Source organism: Hypomesus nipponensis, chromosome 25 (genome assembly GCF_054491055.1).
Source record: "Hypomesus nipponensis isolate SF chromosome 25, ASM5449105v1, whole genome shotgun sequence".
NCBI classification, from domain to species: Eukaryota; Metazoa; Chordata; class Actinopteri; order Osmeriformes; family Osmeridae; genus Hypomesus; species Hypomesus nipponensis.
The window spans coordinates 1,245,001-1,269,000 of NC_140385.1; the positions used below are offsets into that span (position 1 = coordinate 1,245,001).

General features: G+C 47.1%; 3 protein-coding genes across 3 annotated transcripts in view; all 3 read left to right on the forward strand.

The window, feature by feature from the left end:
• LOC146221623 (equistatin-like) overlaps window positions 1-1,686 on the forward strand; it is a 10,453-nt gene extending 8,767 nt beyond the window's left edge. The window contains exons 6-7 of the mRNA XM_084691084.1: window positions 1,141-1,365; window positions 1,465-1,686. Of these exons, the coding sequence (XP_084547210.1) occupies window positions 1,141-1,358 (218 nt within the window). The 3' untranslated portion in view covers window positions 1,359-1,365; window positions 1,465-1,686. The remainder of the gene's footprint in view (window positions 1-1,140; window positions 1,366-1,464) is intronic.
• A 2,741-nt stretch (window positions 1,687-4,427) lies between these two features.
• On the forward strand, window positions 4,428-12,302 carry LOC146221624 (thyroglobulin-like). Its single transcript, XM_084691038.1, has 14 exons — window positions 4,428-4,472; window positions 6,077-6,197; window positions 6,402-6,626; window positions 6,835-7,041; window positions 7,190-7,393; window positions 7,873-8,097; window positions 8,248-8,448; window positions 8,550-8,753; window positions 8,870-9,073; window positions 9,222-9,668; window positions 10,134-10,337; window positions 11,300-11,524; window positions 11,673-11,873; window positions 11,977-12,302. Exons 2-14 carry the CDS (start codon window positions 6,128-6,130, stop codon window positions 12,285-12,287), a joined length of 2,928 nt encoding a protein of 975 aa, XP_084547164.1. The 5' UTR covers window positions 4,428-4,472; window positions 6,077-6,127; the 3' UTR covers window positions 12,288-12,302.
• An 851-nt stretch (window positions 12,303-13,153) lies between these two features.
• On the forward strand, window positions 13,154-18,379 carry LOC146221625 (thyroglobulin-like). The gene is made up of 10 exons (XM_084691047.1): window positions 13,154-13,368; window positions 13,517-13,717; window positions 13,821-14,024; window positions 14,989-15,213; window positions 15,364-15,564; window positions 15,666-15,869; window positions 15,986-16,189; window positions 16,676-16,879; window positions 17,316-17,533; window positions 17,716-18,379. Exons 1-9 carry the CDS (start codon window positions 13,179-13,181, stop codon window positions 17,516-17,518), a joined length of 1,836 nt encoding a protein of 611 aa, XP_084547173.1. The 5' UTR covers window positions 13,154-13,178; the 3' UTR covers window positions 17,519-17,533; window positions 17,716-18,379.
• Window positions 18,380-24,000: the final 5,621 nt, after the last annotated feature.

Genomic DNA, 24,000 nt, shown 5'->3' on the forward strand with positions numbered 1-24,000 from the left:
TGTTGTGCATTGAACACGTTCATTTTTATGAGAACGATGAACTGAACGAATCTTAATGACAAATAATGAATTGAACGGCGAACACGTTCATATTATCTGAGGTCTAGCTAAAACGTTAAGGAATGTTTTCCTTCTCCTGAGGAGAGACCGTGTCTAAATCGAATGGTTGCACCATGTCGTTGCTCAGTGCCCGTAAAATGTTCGCTATGTAGCCTAACCCCTAACCTAAACCAACTAACTCGACTTCGCACCACGTTACCCATGATTCATTGCACACACATGTAGAACAAACAAGCAACGCTAGGTTGCTAGGTAACGGAAGCTAACTACAGCTGGCTAACTTCCGTTTCTGAAAAATAACTCACTCTGGTGGGAGCCTCGGAAATATTTAGTATTTCATTCTCACTTTCCGCATTTAAACTATGAAATGAGCTGAACTATGAACGCGTTCAGAATTCAAATGGTGAACTATCAACGTGAACGATTCATATTTACTTGTATGAACTGAACTTTGAACGAGTTCATGAGAGGTATGAATGTGCAGAACACTGGTGAAGAGTGGGAGATGTATGTTTGAGAAATGACTCTGTATACATACACCCTCCCCATCAATCAGACTGTTCGCTTGGTGTAGCGTGGGGGAAAGTCCTGTTTATAAAAGGAGATTGATTGTGGGTGTGAATTTTCACTCTCTCTCTCTCTCTCTCTCTCTCTCTCTCTCCCTCTCTCTCTCTCTCTCTCTCTCTCTCTCCCTCTCTCCCTCTCTCCCTCTCTCTCTCCCTCTCTCTCTCTCTCTCTCTCTCTCTCTCCCTCTCTCCCTCTCTCCCTCTCTCCCTCTCTCTCTCCCTCTCTCTCTCTCTCTCTCTCTCTCTCTCTCTCTCTCTCTCCCTCTCTCCCTCTCTCCCTCTCTCCCTCTCTCTCTCCCTCTCTCTCTCTCTCTCTCTCTCTCCCTCCCTCTCTCTCTCTCTCTCTCTCTCTCTCTCTCTCTCTCTCTCTCTCTCTCTCTCCCTCTCTCTCTCTCTCTCCCTCTCTCTCTCTCTCTCTCTCTCTCTCTCTCTCTCTTTCTCTCTCTCTCTCTGTCTCTCTCTGTCTCTCCTTCTCTCTCTCTCTCTCTCTCTCTCTCTCTCTCTCTCTCTCCAGCTGTTCCGCTGACCTTCTGTCAGCTATGGAGGAACAGTGTGTCGCCCCTCCCGGGGGCTCTTGTCCCTCAGTGTGACCCCCAGGGCCAGTTCCAGCCCACCCAGTGTTGGAGAACATCCTCGGATTCTTCAGGTTATTGTGGCTGTTTCACCCCTGCTGGAGAAGCCATCCCTGGGACACAAACTCCTCCAGGACACCTCAGACCCTCCTGCGTCTAGAACCATGGTGACTGTGTAGATGAGCAACTGCTTGACTGTGCGTTCACTGTCTGTATGTGCCTGTCTCATTCAACTCATGCCAACACAAACGTCCTTGTTCTTACAGGAAGGTAACCATGGCCACTGTGTAACTTTATCTGGACGGGGAGGAAGAGCCGTTACTGCCTGTCCTCGTGAGATCATCCATCTCTCTATCCATCTCTTTATCATCTCTCTATCCATCTCTCTATCCATCTCTATCCATCTCTATCCATCTCTATCTATCTCTCAAACTATCTGTCTATCCATCTCACTGATCTGGTATTCAATAAAGTTAAATCAACCAAAATGATTCCACTGCACTTGTTTTTCTTCACAAAAAAATATTTTCTAGATCATATGTAGACTTATTCATCACACAAGCCTGTTGTGTTACTGCACTTATATCTCTATTAAAAGTCTATCAAAGCATGAAACCACTCGGGTGTTGTGTATCACCAGCATGTGGAATGGTGTCCATCACCACAACCCTTTTTATGTATCACCCCTCCAATGGTTTATTTCTTTTATACAACAGTTACATACTTAGGATTGTTTTTACTAAGTAATAAGAGTGCTTGTGTCTGATTGTAGTGTGATTATAGTTAGTTTATTAATTTATAGCTGCATATTAATATAGAGTAAGAAATCTATCTAAGCAAGTAAACCTGGATCCTGTGTCCACATTGAGTTTATCTGAAGTTAACGATTGACCGTCGGTCTGACAGATTAGTGCAGGAGTCCCCAAACTTTTGTCTGCGACGGCCAGATAATTTTCCTTTCTTTAATGAGGGGCCGGATGAGAACAGAAAATAAGTGGTGCAACTACCAGTATTATTGTGGAGATTCTATTACGATTTTAAATGTATTTATTATGCTAGATTAGTTTATTACTATGTTATGCACCGTACATTCGTACATATCAAAGGATATATACAGCCTATTAAAAGAGCGTTATTAATATTGTGAATAACTTTTTTCATATTCATTGCTATTGAAATCAAAAGATCTACCGAATATGTATATATATATTTTTTCTTTCTTCATATAATTTATTATTATTATTTTTTTAAACTGGCATTGTTCAGAGGGCCGGTCCAAATGTGTTGGCGGGCCGTATTCGCCCTGCGGGCCGTAGTTAGAGACCCTTGGATTAGTGTATCGATGCTGTCCCCTAGTGGAGGGAACAGGATATTATCACCATTGACTGCATAAAAGCCAAAGCGATTTCTTTAAAGAATAACGGACGAGAAAGTGTCCTTTTTTTCCATTTTATTTTTCTATAAAATAACATAAAATGTAAAATAAAATCAACAAAAAAATGTTTTATGTAAAGTTAAATAATAATAAAAAAACATAAACAAATCTCGGGAAGTTTCAGTACACATACTCAACTCATACGTATAACGAGGTTATAATACAGTATAAACACGCACACACAACTCATACCTATAGCGAGGTTATAATACAGCATTAACACGCACACACAACAAGATACAGACCCCAGGTGCGCTGCCAGGAATTTTGGGCCCCATGGAAAAGAAAATATATACTTATATATGACATCATTTCTATTAGTTTTTCAATTTTTTGGGGCCCCTGTCAGTCAGGGGCCCTAAGAATCGTCCTACCTTTCCCCCCTATACGGCACTCCTGTACTCCCCACATATTCCATAAGGAGCAACATCTTTAAAGCACCTTTTCTTGAGGAGACTAGAAGTTTGGCACGTTTGTTAAAGCTCTCTGCAGATTGGCTGCATCGCTTCTGGGTACGGCACCTGCTTTGATGATAAACAAAGTTATAATAATAATAAATACTCTAAATAAATAAATAAATATCTCTTTGACTTTGACTTTAAAGGAGAAGAATTATAATCGAAAACATTGTTGATATAATTGTTTTCTACATTGCTGTAGAAATATACTGAGCTTTGCTCTTATATCACTGTGCAAATACACATGCTCTGTTGTGGAGGGGGAAGGTTGTTGTAGGGCAAGATAGTCTGATAGCCTGAGAGCTGCAAACACATAGGAAAATAATTTCTATAGATTTTTTTTTTTTTTTTTAAAGCAGTAAAGTTCTGGCATCATCTCTCATGTCTATGTCATCTCCAGTAGGCTGACCAAAAACTATACAAGCCTCATGTGTGACACCAAATCAAGTAAGTAACAAATCATAAAGACGTGCATTGTATGAATGTGAATGAATGTTGGTATCGAATGTTGGTGGTGGTTGGAGGGGCCGTAGGGGCTGATTGGCAGCCATGTTTCCGTTCCACCACTGGTTTGACTGGGTCTGATTGATTGCTGGACTCTGTAAGGAGACTTTGAGTACCTTTAAAAGCGCTATATACATTTTGTAAAGCTCTCTCTTGGAAGTCGCTTTGGATAAAAGCATCTGCTAAATGAATAAATGTAAAATGTAACGTACTATTATTACATTTTCTTTGTTGGTTTACAGTATTTTTTCTACAGCACTTTGGTCAGAATTGGCTTTTTTAAAATATGCTTTATATGTGAACTTACTTGACTATTTACACATGTATTTCACTGTACTACACTGAACTACATTGGGGAAAAAAACTATTGTGTGCCCTGACATGTGGAGCCCTTCGAAGGTCGCCCTGACTGCAGGTGGACCTCGACCTGTTGTGGCACGACCTGTCCCAGCTGCCCTGTTAGTGCTGAAGTTCACTGAATAAAGAGAGTGAATCTGCAGGACGTTCCAATACTGTGGTATCTAGGCTGCTGCTGTGTCCTGCTGGTACAGAGGTCTCTGCTTGTCTGCTGTGTCCTGCTGGTTAAGAGGTCTCTGCTTGTCTGTTGTGTACTGCTGGTACAGAGGTCTCTGCTTGTCTGTTGTGTCCTGCTGGTTAAGAGGTCTGTGCTTGTCTGTTGTGTCCTGCTGGTACAGAGGTCTCTGCTTGTCTGTTGTGTCCTGCTGGTTAAGAGGTCTCTGCTTGTCTGTTGTGTCCTGCTGGTACAGAGGTCTCTGCTTGTCTGTTATGTCCTGCTGGTACAGAGGTCTCTGCTTGTCTGTTGTGTCCTGCTGGTACAGAGGTCTCTGCTTGTCTGCTGTGTCCTGCTGGTAAAGAGGTCTCTGCTTGTCTGTTGTGTCCTGCTGGTACAGAGGTCTCTGCTTGTCTGCCGTGTCCTGCTGGTTAAGAGGTCTCTGCTTGTCTGCTGTGTCCTGCTGGTACAGAGGTCTCTGCTTGTCTGTTGTGTCCTGCTGGTTAAGAGGTCTCTGCTTGTCTGCTGTGTCCTGCTGGTACAGAGGTCTCTGTTTGTCTGCCGTGTCCTGCTGGTTAAGAGGTCTCTGTTTGTCTGCCGTGTCCTGCTGGTTAAGAGGTCTCTGCTTGTCTGCTGTGTCCTGCTGGTACAGAGGTCTCTGCTTGTCTGTTGTGTCCTGCTGGTTAAGAGGTCTCTGCTTGTCTGCTGTGTCCTGCTGGTTAAGATGTCTCTGCTTGTCTGCTGTGTCCTGCTGGTTAAGAGGTCTCTGCTTGTCTGCTGTGTCCTGCTGGTTAAGAGGTCTCTGCTTGTCTGCTGTGTCCTGCTGGTTAAGAGGTCTCTGCTTGTCTGCTGTGTCCTGCTGGTTAAGAGGTCTCTGCTTGTCTGCTGTGTCCTGCTGGTTAAGAGGTCTCTGCTTGTCTGCTGTGTCCTGCTGGTTAAGAGGTCTCTGCTTGTCTGCTGTGTCCTGCTGGTTAAGAGGTCTCTGCTTGTCTGCTGTGTCCTGCTGGTTAAGAGGTCTCTGCTTGTCTGCTGTGTCCTGCTGGTTAAGAGGTCTCTGCTTGTCTGCTGTGTCCTGCTGGTTAAGAGGTCTCTGCTTGTCTGCTGTGTCCTGCTGGTTAAGAGGTCTCTGCTTGTCTGCTGTGTCCTGCTGGTTAAGAGGTCTCTGCTTGTCTGCTGTGTCCTGCTGGTTAAGAGGTCTCTGCTTGTCTGCTGTGTCCTGCTGGTTAAGAGGTCTCTGCTTGTCTGCTGTGTCCTGCTGGTTAAGAGGTCTCTGCTTGTCTGCTGTGTCCTGCTGGTTAAGAGGTCTCTGCTTGTCTGCTGTGTCCTGCTGGTTAAGAGGTCTCTGCTTGTCTGCTGTGTCCTGCTGGTTAAGAGGTCTCTGCTTGTCTGCTGTGTCCTGCTGGTTAAGAGGTCTCTGCTTGTCTGCTGTGTCCTGCTGGTTAAGAGGTCTCTGCTTGTCTGCTGTGTCCTGCTGGTTAAGAGGTCTCTGCTTGTCTGCTGTGTCCTGCTGGTTAAGAGGTCTCTGCTTGTCTGCTGTGTCCTGCTGGTTAAGAGGTCTCTGCTTGTCTGCTGTGTCCTGCTGGTTAAGAGGTCTCTGCTTGTCTGCTGTGTCCTGCTGGTTAAGAGGTCTCTGCTTGTCTGCTGTGTCCTGCTGGTTAAGAGGTCTCTGCTTGACTGCTGTGTCCTGCTGGTTAAGAGGTCTCTGCTTGTCTGTTGTGTCCTGCTGGTTAAGAGGTCTCTGCTTGTCTGCTGTGTCCTGCTGGTTAAGAGGTCTCTGCTTGTCTGCTGTGTCCTGCTGGTTAAGAGGTCTCTGCTTGTCTGCTGTGTCCTGCTGGTTAAGAGGTCTCTGCTTGTCTGCTGTGTCCTGCTGGTTAAGAGGTCTCTGCTTGTCTGCTGTGTCCTGCTGGTTAAGAGGTCTCTGCTTGTCTGCTGTGTCCTGCTGGTTAAGAGGTCTCTGCTTGTCTCTTCAGGTGTGGTGTTGTTCCAGTGTACTCTGGTGTCCAGGATCTTCTCCTGTCATCATGAACATGATGTTCACCCTGTGTCTGCTGCTCTGCACTACTCTGACTCTGGGGCAAATGCCACCTGAAGGTAATACACACACACACACACACACACACACACACACACACACACACACACACTGAACATGCTAGAGAACTATAAACCGTGTAGGTTTTATGTTGACCATACCTGCATCACCCCCTCTCCCCAGCTTGTCTTCTACCTGTGAGTGGAGAGCTAGTGTGCTAACCCCCAGTGTTATTGTCTTGGTCCATCTCTGTCCCTCTCCAGTCTCTACAGTGTGTGTACCAGTGATCACAGGCCCTCACACTCAATGTCAGAGAGAGGCCAGTGTGACCGTCCCTGGAGCCTTCCTGTCCCAGTGTGACCCCCAGGGCAACTACCTCCCCACCCAGTGCTGGGAGGCTACAGGGTACTGCTGGTGCGTCAACGCTGCAGGACAGGAGGTACCGGGGACACGTACTCCTCCAGGACAACCAAGACCTAACTGTGCAGGTGTGTGTGTGTTATTGACTCATGAACACACACCCTCTTCCCTCTGCAGACGCATGTGGGTGTGTGTGACCCAGTAGTGGGTTTAACTATCCCTGTGTAATTACCACCCTTCCACTCCATCACACTAGAGATGTCTTTATGAAGTGAGCGCTGCAAGTGCTCTCTCTTATCCTCTCTCTCTCTTTCTCTCTCTCTCTCTCTCTCTCAGTCCGTCCTCTGACCTTGTGTGAGCAGAGGAGGGCCAGTGTGACCGCGACGGTTGCTGGAACCTACGTCCCCCAGTGTGACTCCCAGGGCCAGTTCCTCCCCACCCAGTGCTGGGAGTCTACAGGGCAATGCTGGTGTGTCAACGCTGCTGGAGAAATGGTCCCTGGTACACTGACTCCTCAAGGACAACCAAGACCCAGCTGTGCAGGTGTGTGTTTTTAAAGGACTTGTTAACATTTAAATATCGCTCACCCAATCCATTACTAGAAGCTTGCTAGTGGCATAACTGGCTAAAACAATGAATATTGAAGGAGGTTGTTGCGTGTGTTCTCTCTCCCTTCTCACCTTTCTCCCAGATCGTCCTCAGACCAGGTGTGAACTGTGGAGGTCCAGTGTGTCCCAGCTCCCTGGAGCCTACGTCCCCCAGTGTGACGCCCAGGGCCAGTTCCTCCCCACCCAGTGCCGGGTCTCTACAGGGCAGTGCTGGTGTGTCACCCCTGCTGGAGAAGTGGTCCCTGGGACACTTACTTCTCAAGGACAACCAAGACCCACTTGCACAGGTGTGTGTGTGTGTGTGTCATTGACTTGTGTAAAAACAATCTGTTCCTTCTCCAGACCCATGCAGGTGTTTGTAACTAGGGATGTTTTAGCAATTAATCGAACGATTGTATTTCTTTATTTGTCAATTAATCTAACATCTAAGTATTATAATAACAGTTAACCTTTTTTTATTAGATGCCTGTATGAAATACTGGACTTCAAATTCAAAAGGATTGCTGAGACACACATTAATTTCACCACTGTCTGTCAACCCTTTCCATGAACTGAAATATGTATATATTTACTTAAGTATTTTATGTAAAACTTAAAATGGGTACAACCTGAATGTATTTAATCATTGGGGTAATATGCAGTTGACATAATCACTGGTAACTGTATTTTAGCATTAGGCCCTCCGTCGCCATCAAACTAGAGCAGTATTAATGAAAGTAGCGTTGCCCACGCTCTTTGTCCCACCCTCTTCCTCTCTCTCTCTCAGGTTCCCCCCCCACTCTTCCAGGTCATCCTCTGACCATGTGTGAGTGGTGGAGGGCCGGTGTGTCCCACCTCCCTGGATCCTTCCAACCCCAGTGTGACTCCCAGGGCCAGTTCCTCCCCATCCAGTGCTGGGAGGCTACAGGGCAATGCTGGTGTATCAACCGTGCTGAAGAAGTGATCCTTGGGACACTGACTTCTCAAGGACAACCAAGACCCAGCTGTACAGGTGTGTTTGAGGACTTGCTAACATAAAAATACTGCCCATCCAAGCCATAAATGTTAGCTTGTTTGTAGCGTAGCTGGCTAAAAATATGTTTATTAAAGGAGGTTGTTGCGTGTTCTCTCTCTCCCCCTTCCACATCCCCCTCCCTGCCAGGTCTTTCTCAGACTAGCTGTGAACGTTTGAGGGCCAGTGCTTCCAACATCCCTGGAGCTTACGTCCCCCAGTGTGACTCTGAGGGCAGGTTCCTCCCCACCCAGTGCCGCCCTACAGGGCAGTGCTGGTGTGTCAACGCTGCTGGAGTTGAGGTCCCTGGGACACTCACTTCTCCAGGACAACCAAGACCCACCTGTCCAGGTGTGTGTGTCATTGACTCATGGATACAAATACTCTTCCTTCTCCAGACACATCAGTGTGTCTAACCCCCCACACCCACCCCTCCATTTCTCTCTCCCCAGTTCGTCCTCTGACCAGGTGTGAGCACTGGAGGGCCAGTGTGTCCCACCTCCCTGGAGCCTACATCCCCCAGTGTGACGCCCAGGGACAGTTCTTCCCCACCCAGTGCCGGGTCTCTACAGGGCAGTGCTGGTGTGTCACCCCTGTTGGAGAAGTGGTCCCTGGGACAGTGACTCCTGCGGGACAAGAAAGACACAGCTGCACAGGTGTGAGGACTTAGTAATATTTAAATCCGTCCACTTGCTAAAAATAGATTTATTAAAAGAGGTTGTTGCATATGTTCTGTCTCTCCCTCCTCCTCACCCCCCCCCCCCCCCCACAGATCGTCCCCAGACCTTGTGTGAGGAGAGAAGGACCGCCGCAGAGACTGCCCCTGGAACCTACGTCCCCCAGTGTGACTCCCAGGGCCAGTTCCTCCCCACCCAGTGCTGGGAGTCTACAGGGCAATGCTGGTGTGTCAACGCTGCTGGAGAAGTGGTCCCTGGTACACTGACTCCCCAAGGACAACCAAGACCCAGCTGTGCAGGTGTGTGTTTTTAAAAGACTTGTTAACATTCAAATATCGCTCACCCAATCCATTACTAGAAGCTTGCTAGTGGCATAACTGGCTAAAACAATGAATATTTAAGGAGGTTGTTGCGTGTGTTCTCTCTCCCTTCTCACCTTTCTCCCAGTTCGTCCTCTGACCAGGTGTGAACTGTGGAGGTCCAGTGTGTCCCAGCTCCCTGGAGCCTACGTCCCCCAGTGTGACGCCCAGGGCCAGTTCCTCCCCACCCAGTGCCGGGTCTCTACAGGGCAGTGCTGGTGTGTCAACGCTGCAGGAGAAGTGGTCCCTGGGACACTTACTTCTCAAGGACAACCAAGACCCACTTGCACAGGTGTTCTCCCTCCCTATCCTCCCTACGTCCCCACCCTTCCAGATCGTCCCCAGACCTTGTGTGAGCAGTGGAGGGCCAGTGTGACGGTCCCTGGAGCCTACGTCCCCCAGTGTGACTCCCAGGGCCAGTTCCTCCCCACCCAGTGCTGGGAGTCTACAGGGCAATGCTGGTGTGTCAACGCTGCTGGAGAAGTGGTCCTTGGTACACTGACTCCTCAAGGACAACCAAGACCCAGCTGTGCAGGTGTGTGTTTTTAACCCGTTAATTAGTAGCGTCACATGTGATCGTTCGAAAGCAGGCCCCACAGAGTACCGTCACACGTGTGATTCTGAACATTCCAACCGACTATTTTCCGATAGACAAAAACTATAAGACAAACGCTATAGTATGGCTTCAAAATTTACAATTAGGAGGCTAACAAGTAACACTAGCAGGTAGTAGCATTTCTACGAGTATTATGCTAGGTTGCTAGGTAATGGAAGGTAACTAAAGCTAGCTAGCTTTCGTTTTGAAAAAATAACTCACTCTTGTGGCAGCGTCGGTAACATTTAGAACTCACTCCTCTAAAGGTTAAAGGACTTGTTAACATTTAAATACCGCCCACCCAATCCATTACTAGAAGCTTGCTAGTGGCATAACTGGCTAAAACAATGAATATTGAAGGAGGTTGTTGCGTGTGTTCTCTCTCCCTTCTCACCTTTCTCCCAGATCGTCCTCAGACCAGGTGTGAACTGTGGAGGTCCAGTGTGTCCCAGCTCCCTGGAGCCTACGTCCCCCAGTGTGACGCCCAGGGCCAGTTCCTCCCCACCCAGTGCCGGGTCTCTACAGGGCAGTGCTGGTGTGTCACCCCTGCTGGAGAAGTGGTCCCTGGGACACTTACTTCTCAAGGACAACCAAGACCCACTTGCACAGGTGTGTGTGTGTCATTGACTGTGTGAAAACAATCTGTAACTTCTCCAGACTATGGCAGGTGTTTGTAACTGGGATTGTTACAAAAGGTCTCCTGATAGCTAACTAGGCTATATCTGGATACCGCTGTCTACCGGAGAATCCCCTAATCGATGTGCGGTGCGTAGGCGTGTTAGTGAGAGGTGTTCAACGCTAGGTGTGTCTGTGAGGGGTCAGGTGGTGTACCAGCTTACCTTGTTACATTGTTGGGCCAACTCCGGCGAATGGCCCTGCGCCGACTAGCACTGTCGTAGCCGCTAGGCATAGTGGTTCACATACAGACAAAAAAAACCAAATGTCTGATAGGCAAAGCACTTCCCAGCAGGTACGGGCCCGATCGAGAGCCTTGCCACCTCTCCGCCTTGACGTCGTTCCACTCCCTTCTCCCGAGTGCTCCCAGGTGAATCATTATCACCTGTTGCTCAGCCAATGATCAGCCTGTGTAAACTGGCACTCCCCCTGGTGTATGGGATGTGAAAATAGTAGTGTACTGTCTAGTCTAATGCAGCTCTCTTTGCCTAAGGTAAAACATTTTTTGCAATTAATCGAACCATTTTATTTCTTTATTTGTCAATTAATCTGATATCTAAGTATTTCAATAATAGTTAACCCTTTTTTTATCAGATGCCTGTATGAAATACTGGACCTCAAATTCAAAAGGATTGCTGAGACACACATTAATTTCAACACTGTGTGTCAATCCTTTCTATGAACTGAAATATCAATATATTTACTTAAGTATTTTATTTAAAACTTAAAATGGGTACAACCTGAATGTATTTAATCATTGGGGTAATATGCAGTTGAGATAATCACTGGTAACTGTAATTTAGCATTAGGCCCTCCGTCGCCATCAAACTAGAGCAGTATTAATGAAAGTAGCGTTGCCCACGCTCTTTGTCCCACCCTCTTCCTCTCTCTCTCAGGTTCCCCCCCCACTCTTCCAGGTCATCCTCTGACCATGTGTGAGTGGTGGAGGGCCGGTGTGTCCCACCTCCCTGGATCCTTCCAACCCCAGTGTGACTCCCAGGGCCAGTTCCTCCCCATCCAGTGCTGGGAGGCTACAGGGCAATGCTGGTGTATCAACCGTGCTGAAGAAGTGATCCTTGGGACACTGACTTCTCAAGGACAACCAAGACCCAGCTGTACAGGTGTGTTTGAGGACTTGCTAACGTAAAAATACTGCCCATCCAAGCCATAAATGTTAGCTTGTTCAGAACATAGCTGGCTAAAAATATGTTTATTAAAGGAGGTTGTTACGTGTTCTCTCTCCCTCTTCCTCATCCCCCTCCCTGCCAGGTCCTTCTCAGACTAGCTGTGAACGTTTGAGGGCCAGTGCTGCCAACGTCCCTGGAGCTTACGTCCCCCAGTGTGACTCCGAGGGCAGGTTCGTCCCCACCCAGTGCCGCCCTACAGGGCAGTGCTGGTGTGTCAACGCTGCTGGAGTTGAGATCCCTGGGACACTCACTTCTCCAGGACAACCAAGACCCACCTGTCCAGGTGTGTGTGTCATTGACTCATGGATACAAATACTCTTTCTTCTCCAGACACATCAAAGTGTGTCTAACCCCCCACACCCACCCCTCCATTTCTCTCTCCCCAGTTCGTCCTCTGACCAGGTGTGAACTGTGGAGGTCCAGTGTGTCCCACCTCCCTGGAGCCTACGTCCCCCAGTGTGACGCCCAGGGCCAGTTCCTCCCCACCCAGTGCCGGGTCTCTACAGGGCAGTGCTGGTGTGTCACCCCTGCTGGAGAAGTTGTCCCTGGGACACTTACTTCTCAAGGACAACCAAGTCCCACTTGCACAGGTGTGTGTGTGTCATTGACTTGTGTAAAAACAATCTGTTCCTTCTCCAGACTATGGCAGGTGTTTGTAACTGGGATTGTTACAAAAGGTCTCCTGATAGCTAACTAGGCTATATCTGGATACCGCTGTCTACCGGAGAATCCCCTAATCTGTGTGCGGTGCGTAGGCGTGTTAGTGAGAGGTGTTCGACGCTAGGTGTGTCTGTGAGTAGCCAGGTGGTCTACCAGCTTACCTTGCTACGTTGTTGGGCCAGCCCCGGCGAATGGCCCTGCGCCGACTATCACTGTCGTAGCCGCTAGGCGTGGTTGTTCACATACAAACGAAACAAACCAAATGTCCGATAGGCAAAGTACTTCCCAGCAGGTACGGTCCTGGTTTGAGAGCCTTGCCACCTCTCCGCCTTGACGTCGTTCCACTCCCTTCTCCCGAGTGCTCCCAGGTGAATCATTATCACCTGTTGCTCAGCCAATGATCAGCCTGTGTAAACTGGCACTCCCCCTGGTGTATGGGATGTGAAAATAGTAGTGTACTGTCTAGTCTAATGCAGCTCTCTTTGCCTAAGGTAAAACATTTTTTGCAATTAATCGAACCATTTTATTTCTTTATTTGTCAATTAATCTGATATCTAAGTATTTCAATAATAGTTAACCCTTTTTTTATCAGATGCCTGTATGAAATACTGGACCTCAAATTCAAAAGGATTGCTGAGACACACATTAATTTCAACACTGTGTGTCAATCCTTTCTATGAACTGAAATATCAATATATTTACTTAAGTATTTTATTTAAAACTTAAAATGGGTACAACCTGAATGTATTTAATCATTGGGGTAATATGCAGTTGAGATAATCACTGGTAACTGTAATTTAGCATTAGGCCCTCCGTCGCCATCAAACTAGAGCAGTATTAATGAAAGTAGCGTTGCCCACGCTCTTTGTCCCACCCTCTTCCTCTCTCTCTCAGGTTCCCCCCCACTCTTCCAGGTCATCCTCTGACCATGTGTGAGTGGTGGAGGGCCGGTGTGTCCCACCTCCCTGGATCCTTCCAACCCCAGTGTGACTCCCAGGGCCAGTTCCTCCCCATCCAGTGCTGGGAGGCTACAGGGCAATGCTGGTGTATCAACCGTGCTGAAGAAGTGATCCTTGGGACACTGACTTCTCAAGGACAACCAAGACCCAGCTGTACAGGTGTGTTTGAGGACTTGCTAACGTAAAAATACTGCCCATCCAAGCCATAAATGTTAGCTTGTTCAGAACATAGCTGGCTAAAAATATGTTTATTAAAGGAGGTTGTTACGTGTTCTCTCTCCCTCTTCCTCATCCCCCTCCCTGCCAGGTCCTTCTCAGACTAGCTGTGAACGTTTGAGGGCCAGTGCTGCCAACGTCCCTGGAGCTTACGTCCCCCAGTGTGACTCCGAGGGCAGGTTCGTCCCCACCCAGTGCCGCCCTACAGGGCAGTGCTGGTGTGTCAACGCTGCTGGAGTTGAGATCCCTGGGACACTCACTTCTCCAGGACAACCAAGACCCACCTGTCCAGGTGTGTGTGTCATTGACTCATGGATACAAATACTCTTTCTTCTCCAGACACATCAAAGTGTGTCTAACCCCCCACACCCACCCCTCCATTTCTCTCTCCCCAGTTCGTCCTCTGACCAGGTGTGAACTGTGGAGGTCCAGTGTGTCCCACCTCCCTGGAGCCTACGTCCCCCAGTGTGACGCCCAGGGCCAGTTCCTCCCCACCCAGTGCCGGGTCTCTACAGGGCAGTGCTGGTGTGTCACCCCTGCTGGAGAAGTTGTCCCTGGGACACTTACTTCTCAAGGACAACCAAGTCCCACTTGCACAGGTGTGTGTGTGTCATTGACTTGTGTAAAAACAATCTGTTCCTTCTCCAGACTATGGCAGGTGTTTGTAACTGGGATTGTTACAAAAGGTCTCCTGATAGCTAACTAGGCTATATCTGGATACCGCTGTCTACCGGAGAATCCCCTAATCTGTGTGCGGTGCGTAGGCGTGTTAGTGAGAGGTGTTCGACGCTAGGTGTGTCTGTGAGTAGCCAGGTGGTCTACCAGCTTACCTTGCTACGTTGTTGGGCCAGCCCCGGCGAATGGCCCTGCGCCGACTATCACTGTCGTAGCCGCTAGGCGTGGTTGTTCACATACAAACGAAACAAACCAAATGTCCGATAGGCAAAGTACTTCCCAGCAGGTACGGTCCTGGTTTGAGAGCCTTGCCACCTCTCCGCCTTGACGTCGTTCCACTCCCTTCTCCCGAGTGCTCCCAGGTGAATCATTATCACCTGTTGCTCAGCCAATGATCAGCCTGTGTAAACTGGCACTCCCCCTGGTGTATGGGATGTGAAAATAGTAGTGTACTGTCTAGTCTAATGCAGCTCTCTTTGCCTAAGGTAAAACATTTTTTGCAATTAATCGAACCATTTTATTTCTTTATTTGTCAATTAATCTGATATCTAAGTATTTCAATAATAGTTAACCCTTTTTTTATCAGATGCCTGTATGAAATACTGGACCTCAAATTCAAAAGGATTGCTGAGACACACATTAATTTCAACACTGTGTGTCAATCCTTTCTATGAACTGAAATATCAATATATTTACTTAAGTATTTTATTTAAAACTTAAAATGGGTACAACCTGAATGTATTTAATCATTGGGGTAATATGCAGTTGAGATAATCACTGGTAACTGTAATTTAGCATTAGGCCCTCCGTCGCCATCAAACTAGAGCAGTATTAATGAAAGTAGCGTTGCCCACGCTCTTTGTCCCACCCTCTTCCTCTCTCTCTCAGGTTCCCCCCCCACTCTTCCAGGTCATCCTCTGACCATGTGTGAGTGGTGGAGGGCCGGTGTGTCCCACCTCCCTGGATCCTTCCAACCCCAGTGTGACTCCCAGGGCCAGTTCCTCCCCATCCAGTGCTGGGAGGCTACAGGGCAATGCTGGTGTATCAACCGTGCTGAAGAAGTGATCCTTGGGACACTGACTTCTCAAGGACAACCAAGACCCAGCTGTACAGGTGTGTTTGAGGACTTGCTAACGTAAAAATACTGCCCATCCAAGCCATAAATGTTAGCTTGTTTGTAGCGTAGCTGGCTAAAAATATGTTTATTAAAGGAGGTTGTTGCGTGTTCTCTCTCTCCCCCTTCCACATCCCCCTCCCTGCCAGGTCTTTCTCAGACTAGCTGTGAACGTTTGAGGGCCAGTGCTTCCAACATCCCTGGAGCTTACGTCCCCCAGTGTGACTCCGAGGGAAGGTTCCTCCCCACCCAGTGCCGCCCTACAGGGCAGTGCTGGTGTGTCAACGCTGCTGGAGTTGAGGTCCCTGGGACACTCACTTCTCCAGGACAACCAAGACCCACCTGTCCAGGTGTGTGTGTCATTGACTCATGGATACAAATACTCTTCCTTCTCCAGACACATCAGTGTGTCTAACCCCCCACACCCACCCCTCCATTTCTCTCTCCCCAGTTCGTCCTCTGACCAGGTGTGAGCACTGGAGGGCCAGTGTGTCCCACCTCCCTGGAGCCTACATCCCCCAGTGTGACGCCGAGGGACAGTTCTTCCCCACCCAGTGCCGGGTCTCTACAGGGCAGTGCTGGTGTGTCACCCCTGTTGGAGAAGTGGTCCCTGGGACAGTGACTCCTGCGGGACAAGAAAGACACAGCTGCACAGGTGTGAGGACTTAGTAATATTTAAATCCGTCCACTTGCTAAAAATAGATTTATTAAAAGAGGTTGTTGCATATGTTCTGTCTCTCCCTCCTCCTCACCCCCCCCCCCCCCCCACAGATCGTCCCCAGACCTTGTGTGAGGAGAGAAGGACCGCCGCAGAGACTGCCCCTGGAACCTACGTCCCCCAGTGTGACTCAGAGGGCAATTTCCTCCCCACCCAGTGCTCTGGCTTTACAAGGTACTGCTGGTGTGTCAACGCTGCAGGAGAAACAGTTCCTGGGACACTGACTCCTCCAGGACAAACAAGACCCAACTGTGCAGGTGTGTGTGTGTGTGTGTGTCATTGACTTGTGTAAAAACAATCTCTTCTTTTTCCATCAATCAATCCATGATCAGTACAGTCCAGTAACTAAACTCAGCTCCAGTTCAGTTGTCCGGCCGTTCCTCCTGACACCCCCCCCCTCCAGGTCCCCATACGACCCCCACCCTCTAGTTACCTGGCAACTCCATGTCGCTCTTTCAGTCTGTGCCCATGCATAAAGCATCTCCCTCCCTCCCTCCCTCCCTCCCTCCCTCCTTCCTTCCCTCCCTCCCTCCCTCCCTCCCTCCCTCCCTCCCTCCCTCCCTCCCTCCCTCCCTCCCTCCCTCCCTCCCTCCCTCCCTCCCTCCCTCCCTCCCTCCCTCTCCCTCTCCCTCTCCCTCTCCCTCCCTCCCTCCCTCCCTCCCTCCCTCCCTCTCCCTCCCTCCCTCCCTCCCTCCCTCCCTCCCTCCCTCCCTCCCTCTCTCCCTCCCTCTCTCTCTCTCCAGTTCGTCCTCAGACCAGGTGTGAGCAGTGGAGGGCCAGTGTGACCCCGGTCCCTGGAGCCTACGTCCCCCAGTGTGACACCCAAGGCCGGTTTCTCACTACCCAGTGCTGGGGTGCTACAGGGCAGTGCTGGTGTGTCAACTATAATGGAGACATCATCTCTGGGACACTGACTCCTTCAGGACAACCAAGGCCCAGCTGCCCAGGTGTGTGTGTGTGTGTGTGTGTGTGTGTGTGTGTGTGTGTGTGTGTGTGTGTGTGAGGGCTCACTCACACACCATCCACCAGCTCCATCAAACCGTTAACTTGTTGATGACGTAGCTGGCTAAAAACGGCTCACTCATTCTTTCTCTCTCTTTCTCCCAACCTCTCTCTCTCTCTCTACCTCTCTCTCTCTCTTTCTCCCAACCTCTCTCTCTCTACCTCTCTCTTTCTCCCAACCTCTCTCTCTCCCTACCTCTCTCTCTCCCTACCTCTCTCTCTCCCTACCTCTCTCTCTCTCTCTCCCAACCTCTCTCTCCCAACCTCTCTCTCTCTCTCCCAACCTCTCTCTCCCTACTTCTCTTTCTCTTTCTCCCAACCTCTCTCTCTCTACCTCTCTTTCTCCCAACCTCTCTCTCCCTACCTCTCTCTCCTCTCCAGTTTGCCCTCTGACTCAGTGTCAGATGGATGCCAGTGTGGCCCACCTTCCTGGAGCCTACGTCCCCCAGTGTGACTTCCTCGGGGGGTTCCTCCCCACCCAGTGCTGGGGCGCTACAGGGCAGTGCTGGTGTGTCACCCGTGTGGGACTGGAGGTAGAGGGGACACGTAGGTCTAAAGAACAATCGAGACCCACCTGCCTCTAGAGCCACGTCTCCTGTGTAAGTGTGACTACTACGCCCATGGTAACTGTGTATAGGTGGGTTAGGGTATAGTGTATATTTGTGACCACGGTAACTTTAGGTGTGACCATGGTTACTGTGTGAGTAACTGTGTGCGTGTACTGTATGAGTGTGCCTGTCTCATTCAACTCGTGCCAACACAAACATCCTTGTTCTTACAGGAAGGGAGAAGGAGGAGGGAGGAGGAGCCTCCAAACAGTCCTGTCCTCTTTATGAGATCATCCATCTCTTACGTCGTTACCCCACTCCTCATCTCCCTCCACTGGCTACCCATCACGGCCTGCATCAGATTCAAGACCCTGATACTGACCTTCCGAGTAATGAACGGGACTGCACCCGACTACATCCAGTCTCTCCTGCAGCCTAACACCGCCACCCACCACTTACGGTCTTTTTCAGACAACCGCCTGGTGGTCCCACCGCTCAAGACCGCCCGGTCTCAACACAAGCTCTTCTCCTGCCTGGCCCCCCAGTGGTGGAACCAACTCCCCACCTCCATCAGAGACACTGACTGTCTTAGAGATTCATGTTGTTTAATTGTAACTTGCATAACTACATGGTCTTATGGTTCCTCCCTTTGGCAATTATTTTTGGGTTGTTCACAAAGTGTGCTTCTTGTTTTGGCTACCCGCAACGCTTTGGGGCTATCTTGTTGTTATTATCAGTGACCTATGCCCTTTGTAAAGCTCTCTCTTGGTAGTCGCTTTGGATAAAAACGTCTGCTAAATGAATGAATGTAAATCGCTCTATCATCTCTACCCATCTCTCTTCCCAAATCTCTATCCATCTCTCTGATCTGGATTTCAATAAAGTTAAATCTAACAATTGAGTTCCACGGCACTTGTTTTCTGGTTTCCACAAACATACTAGATCATATTTAGACATTATTATCACCAAGCCTGGTCTGTCTTATTGGGTGGGCACAACCTTTGTTCTTTCATATATATATTTATTATTTATCATTTATTTTCCCACCCCTAAGGATCAGTCAATATTTGGACTACATAGACAACGTAGGTGACAAAAGTTTCGTCTTGCTAGCGATTGAGTTGCTTGTATTTTTATTTACGTTCCGTTGCACGGTTTAAGTTAAAATTGCGTTTTTGTGAGAAAAGAAACGTTCTAATTTCTGGTGCTTTCTAAAATACTGTGAAGTGTGGCTAGCAACAGCAGCTAGTATGCCTCGAGAAAACGTATTTTGAATTAGCCATGTCCCCCTAAATTAATCAAACTTATTCACGTTTTGGAAGGGCTTATTTTCTGTTAGCAGACGGTACTGTTTGAATCGCAATTCCATCTGAAATACTGCCAGTGACAATGTTGTTACAGTAGCTTGTTTCAAAGGGAGTTTGCTTATTTCAAAGGGTGTTCTTAATGAATTATGCAATATGAGTAGGCCAAGTGCTTGAAAATATCACTAGAAGGGAAAATGGACCCACCTGCAACCAATGCAAGCAAGCACACCCTAAAATTTCCCCAGAAATTGTACCCTCTCCAGTTTGTATTGCAACTTTTAAAACTGTTCACTGTTCATTTTAACTATTGTAAGATTCATATTATGTTGCTTTGGATAAGTGTCTGCTAAATACAGAGACACACACACAGCCTGCCTCCCTTCCTGAGTTTCTGTTTATTTGCCTATTCCTCACCACGTCGTCAACTAGGCCTACTCCTTCTTCCATCTTTTCCTCACTCGCTCCCATGGCCCTGTCATGGTCACTCTACTCCTCCACTTCTTTCCTGACCCTGTCAGTACGTTTCTGCCTCTCTGAGCCAGCTACCTGTCCTCCTTCCTCTACAGGTGGAATGTCTGTAGCTACTCACTGTTAGTCGCTTTGGATAAGTGCGTATTGTAAATGACTAAATGTAAATGTAATGCTGATGTTGAAGCAGCTAAAGCCCCCCCCAAACATGTTTGAAATTGGCACATTTTGTGGCATTCGCCTGTAGATTTTGTATCTTTTTCCCTGTTGAACAGAGCTTGACTGCCAGATATACCGACTCAATATACACAAACTTGGAAGCACAAGTAACATGCAGAGACTGGATGCAAGTTCTGAGAAAACACATTTTATTTTGTGCAGGTGCATCAGCTTATATAACACAGACAGTCAGATGACACACACCTGAAATGCATCAGCAATAATTGGGAGCACAATCAATTGTCAATTATCCAATTGACCGTTCCCGACACTCCTCCCTAGAACGACCCTCGTCCAATCGTAATCGTAATCCTTAGCAACGGCTACTAAGAGAAGGTCCGTCAAGCTTTGACTCAGAAGCAACATGGTTAAACGGTGTGCCCATGGGCCTATCTGACACTAGATATCCCAAAGGTTTAGAGGGAGGTGTGGTATTTTTCCATTGCAAAGCCAAAGACTCAAGAGGGAAGGTGCCGGCGGTGGATTAAACAGTGTGGGAGACCCCACTCCCAACTTAATTTAGAGAACATCACCAAACACACTAGCATGTCTGTCCGAGGTAGCTAGCTAGCGTTAAGCTACTAGCGAACCATATCTAAGATGTTAGTTGAGAGAACATCCCCAAACAGTTATGGTTCATGTAAACTAGTATTATTACCACCACTAGTGCATAATTAGTCACTCCAACAAATTTGTTAATGTTAAAATCAAAATGTTAATTTTAACGTCTGTAAAACTGCAAGCTGAGCTGGCCAACGAACGCCAGCAAGTTGCCAGGAGCTTAGAATACGGTGTCAATGTTGAACAAAACGTCCCAACATGCCATTATAAACTTATTTTAATCTTCGTAGAATTTTGTGAGTGGGCAACCTATAGACCAATTATCACCCTACCGCGCATGTCGGTTGCAAAAGACGAACTTCTCCCCGGTCTATTACTTGGAGTGTCGATTAGGTCATCATATATCTCTGGCCACTGGATTGCAGGGCTTGATATTAACTTTTGAGGCTCTTGGCTTTTGGACAAATACATTCACGTTTCATTTGTCGATGCACAAAAGTCACTTGACTCCGATACCCTTAAATAGCCTGACAAAGTGATCGGGCAAAACTAGCCTGGCTAACGGAGGTCGCTTTCTCAGGCAATTGACGAATGAAACAGGTTCGGTTAAAGAAATCCGAGATGCTGGCTATCTTCATCAGGCTCGTGTCTACATTAGGCAGTCCTCCCTGACGTTTCGGGTGTAGTATGGAGTGAAATACAACATTGTGCACACTGCCAGTGAGAGTCTGACTGAGGCTAACATCAAAACAGTTTAACGGGGACGCAGTCGCACTCATATTGCCAGTTTAAACAAATCAGAAAAATAATCGGACCAGCTGGCTAAAAGCAGAATTCCCATATCTCTTGAAAGCTGCCCTGCTCGACTTTTTAGATGTAGAATTGACTGTAAAACTGTAAAATGAACTTTGTGACATGACGTGAAGACATGGTTGCCGCTCGACTATGCGGTCTGTACCGGGCGACATTCTCACTCAAATTTCAAGACTTTCGTGACCCAAATCAAAATTCTGATGCGACAGATCAATGGGTAATTGTTTTCTCTCTTAAAGTCTATCCTCCTTGAACTTTTTAAATCTAACTATTTGTATTATCCGTGTGGTCCTTCTGCCATTTAAAATGCTATCTTTTCCCGGTTTTCTGCAACCACATTGCACGTGCATCCCGAATGTTTACAAACAAATAATTGGTCTATTCCTGAGTATCCCAACCCTGTGCTTGCTGTTCAAGTGCCTGGCCAGGCAAAGCTACTTGAGACCTGTATGCTTTGGCTTCGATTTTTGTTGTTTCCCCTTCGTTGCTAACTTTAATATTTTGAATATATCCTTCCACTGCATATTGCAGTCCCTTCTGCCTGGATCTAGAAGATATCGCAGAGGTATTACTCCAAAAATCCTCACTCACACTGACAGCTGTAGCGCTTATCCCCGTACTCGCTATGGCTTTTGGGTTGACAGTTCCGGGAATTATGTCGGACGTAGCAACAGTAACTAAGGTGGCGTTGCCCTGGGTAACGGTCAGTTAACATTCTCCCTTAACTTTTCTCACCTCCCTTGCGCTTTGGTGATCGTTTCTCCATTTTAACGCTACGCATTATCCACCCACTCGTGTCTCAGGGCCTGCGGAGGAGATATTATGAATCAGGGGAAGGGGGTTCCTGGATTTGATTGGGTCAGGCCAGTGCCAATAAAGAAAGTTAACCAATGGGCTGCTGTCAGTTCTTTATGGGCCTTGGCCCGACCCCCACCCCCAAAAAAGAAAAAAAAAGCCTATAATTTATATTGGCAATTCGGACCAAAAATGCGTCGGCCACCGGGCAAATGCCTGGTATGCCAGATGGCCAGTCCAGCCCTGATCAAAGCATGAACCTACCAGCATGTGGAACGTATCACCACAACCCTGTTTGATGTAGGCTATCACCCCTCCAATGGTTTATTGCTTTTATACAACCCCAATTCCAGAAAAGTTGGGATGTTAATAAAATTAAATAAAAAACAGAATACAAATGATTTACAAATCTCATGAACCCATTATGTTATTCACAATAGAACATGTAGCCTAAAACATGTCAAATTTGTAAACTGATGAAATGTAACATTTTAAGTAGGCTTGGCCTAAAAAATAAGGAAGCCTAATTTTGAATTTGATGGCAGCAACACGTCTCAAAAAAGTTGGGACGGGGGCAATAAAAGTCTGGAAAAAGTTACCTTTGTTTTCCTTAAAATTGTACTTTCATCAGTTAACTCAATAAACTTAATACAGTAAAGCCGAGGTTTGATATTTCCCAGCATGACCGAACGGTCATGGTTAGTAAGTTGTTTATTATATGGCATTTTTATCTCTTTTCATTTTGTAAATGAAAATAAATGGTAGGCTCTGGATAAGAGCATCTGCTAAATGACTAAATGTAAATGTAATTGTAGTTAGCTCTCAATTATTCTCACGGTGTGTTCAGAGAATGTCTAATATATCCAGGCTCTGGTGTGTTTCAGAGTCCGGGTATATGAAAGAGACCTAGCAACCAATTACTTTTGATTAAAAGCAGACAACACGGTTCTGCTAAAATGGCTTTGATTCCAACACAAATAACGACTCTTGAAGAGTCTTAATAATTTCCTTGTCTCTGTTCATTTCTTTACTACTGGATAAATAAATGAAAATCAAATGTCAAATAAAACGAATAAAAAACTACAGAAAATCTCAAGGAAAAGGGTTAATTATTGCCGTGTTTCAAGTTGTACCAATAGGACAGATCGAGAAAAACATTTGCAATATTATCGACTTCCAAAAGTTATTAAAAACCAGGGAGAAGAATGTCATAGATTATCAAAGTAAAGGAGGCAAGCGATTGGTAATGCTCAACCAAGATCTACCAGGGAAAAAACACAATTGAGAGTCACTTGGCTACACCTTGAGTATCGCAATGATATCATACAGTTAATGTTAGGTTGGTTAAAGACGTTATTGCATTACTTACTTTTGCCTTAACAACACAACGGTCGTTGATAACTTGGTACTGCGTCTCCCTCACCCATCCACACACCATCTGGTTATAGGCCTCCAAACCTTTGTAGGATTTAAGGTCTTCCGCTGTGTATGAGCTCGGCAAGAAAACCAGGTAGTTGACTATATCGGGATATGCAACTGAAGGAAGAATCACCGGGTCGTCACGGATCCAAGAGGGAGCTTACGCTAACTCGCAGGGATCTGCACCGCCAATAAATCGTAATTTCTCGAAATATCACGCATTTTCTTGTGGTCCAAGTCCTTCCCTATATGCCTTTACATCTTGGACGCGTTTTGATGAGCTTTTTCGGTTGTTTGGACATGGCTACATTCACTTAAAGTATTCAAAGCGCATAATACTCCATTGTACTCCGTTCAGTTTTTTACACCGAGTGCCTCCACATTGACCGCACATCCGTGTTACCGCCCAGAACGTGACGTCGGTGAAAACCCTCTATAAAGATGCAGCGTCATCTGCAGTTTGTGGCTGCCATAACAGGTGGAGAAAATCGAATCAGACCCTGTATTATCATTGTTTTGACCATGGAAAGAAGAGGTCTGAGTGTTGTGGGCCGACGACCTCCAACCAAAGTTGAGGATCTGCGTCCCTGGCTGAAGGCGCTGAATAACAAAAAAAAACAGATGTTTCCTTGTGTCTGCTCGTATCAATAAAGGGTGTAATAAGAGATAAACTAGCTATATTTGAGCATGTTTCAGTGTTCTCAATTCATGATATAAGTAGATACAAGATTATAACCAAATGTATGGGCATGGCTGTGAGCAAAACAACTGCTGCAGTGCATCTAAATTTAATGTAGCTAAAGCTTTTGAAACAACGCAGCAATGGAAGATGCGTCTTTCTAATTGCCACTAGATAGAATGGAAGATACATATCGTGTAAGTTTTAACACGTTGCATATAGCTTGTACCAAAGAACCTCGATGAAAAAGTTGTTTT

What these genes read in the sequence shown, in the direction of transcription:
- LOC146221624 (XM_084691038.1), top strand. Translation starts at nt 6,128, where the DNA reads ATGAACATGATGTTCACCCTGTGTCTGCTGCTCTGCACTACTCTGACT. An exon ending in ACCAAGACCCAGCTGTGCAG is followed by an intron (nt 9,074 to 9,221) that starts GTGTGTGTTTTT and finishes CCTTTCTCCCAG; the next exon opens with TTCGTCCTCTGACCAGGTGT. An exon ending in ACCAAGACCCACCTGTCCAG is followed by an intron (nt 11,874 to 11,976) that starts GTGTGTGTGTCA and finishes CTCTCTCCCCAG; the next exon opens with TTCGTCCTCTGACCAGGTGT.
- LOC146221625 (XM_084691047.1), top strand. Translation starts at nt 13,179, where the DNA reads ATGTGTGAGTGGTGGAGGGCCGGTGTGTCCCACCTCCCTGGATCCTTC. An exon ending in AACAAGACCCAACTGTGCAG is followed by an intron (nt 16,190 to 16,675) that starts GTGTGTGTGTGT and finishes CTCTCTCTCCAG; the next exon opens with TTCGTCCTCAGACCAGGTGT. An exon ending in ACCAAGGCCCAGCTGCCCAG is followed by an intron (nt 16,880 to 17,315) that starts GTGTGTGTGTGT and finishes TCTCCTCTCCAG; the next exon opens with TTTGCCCTCTGACTCAGTGT.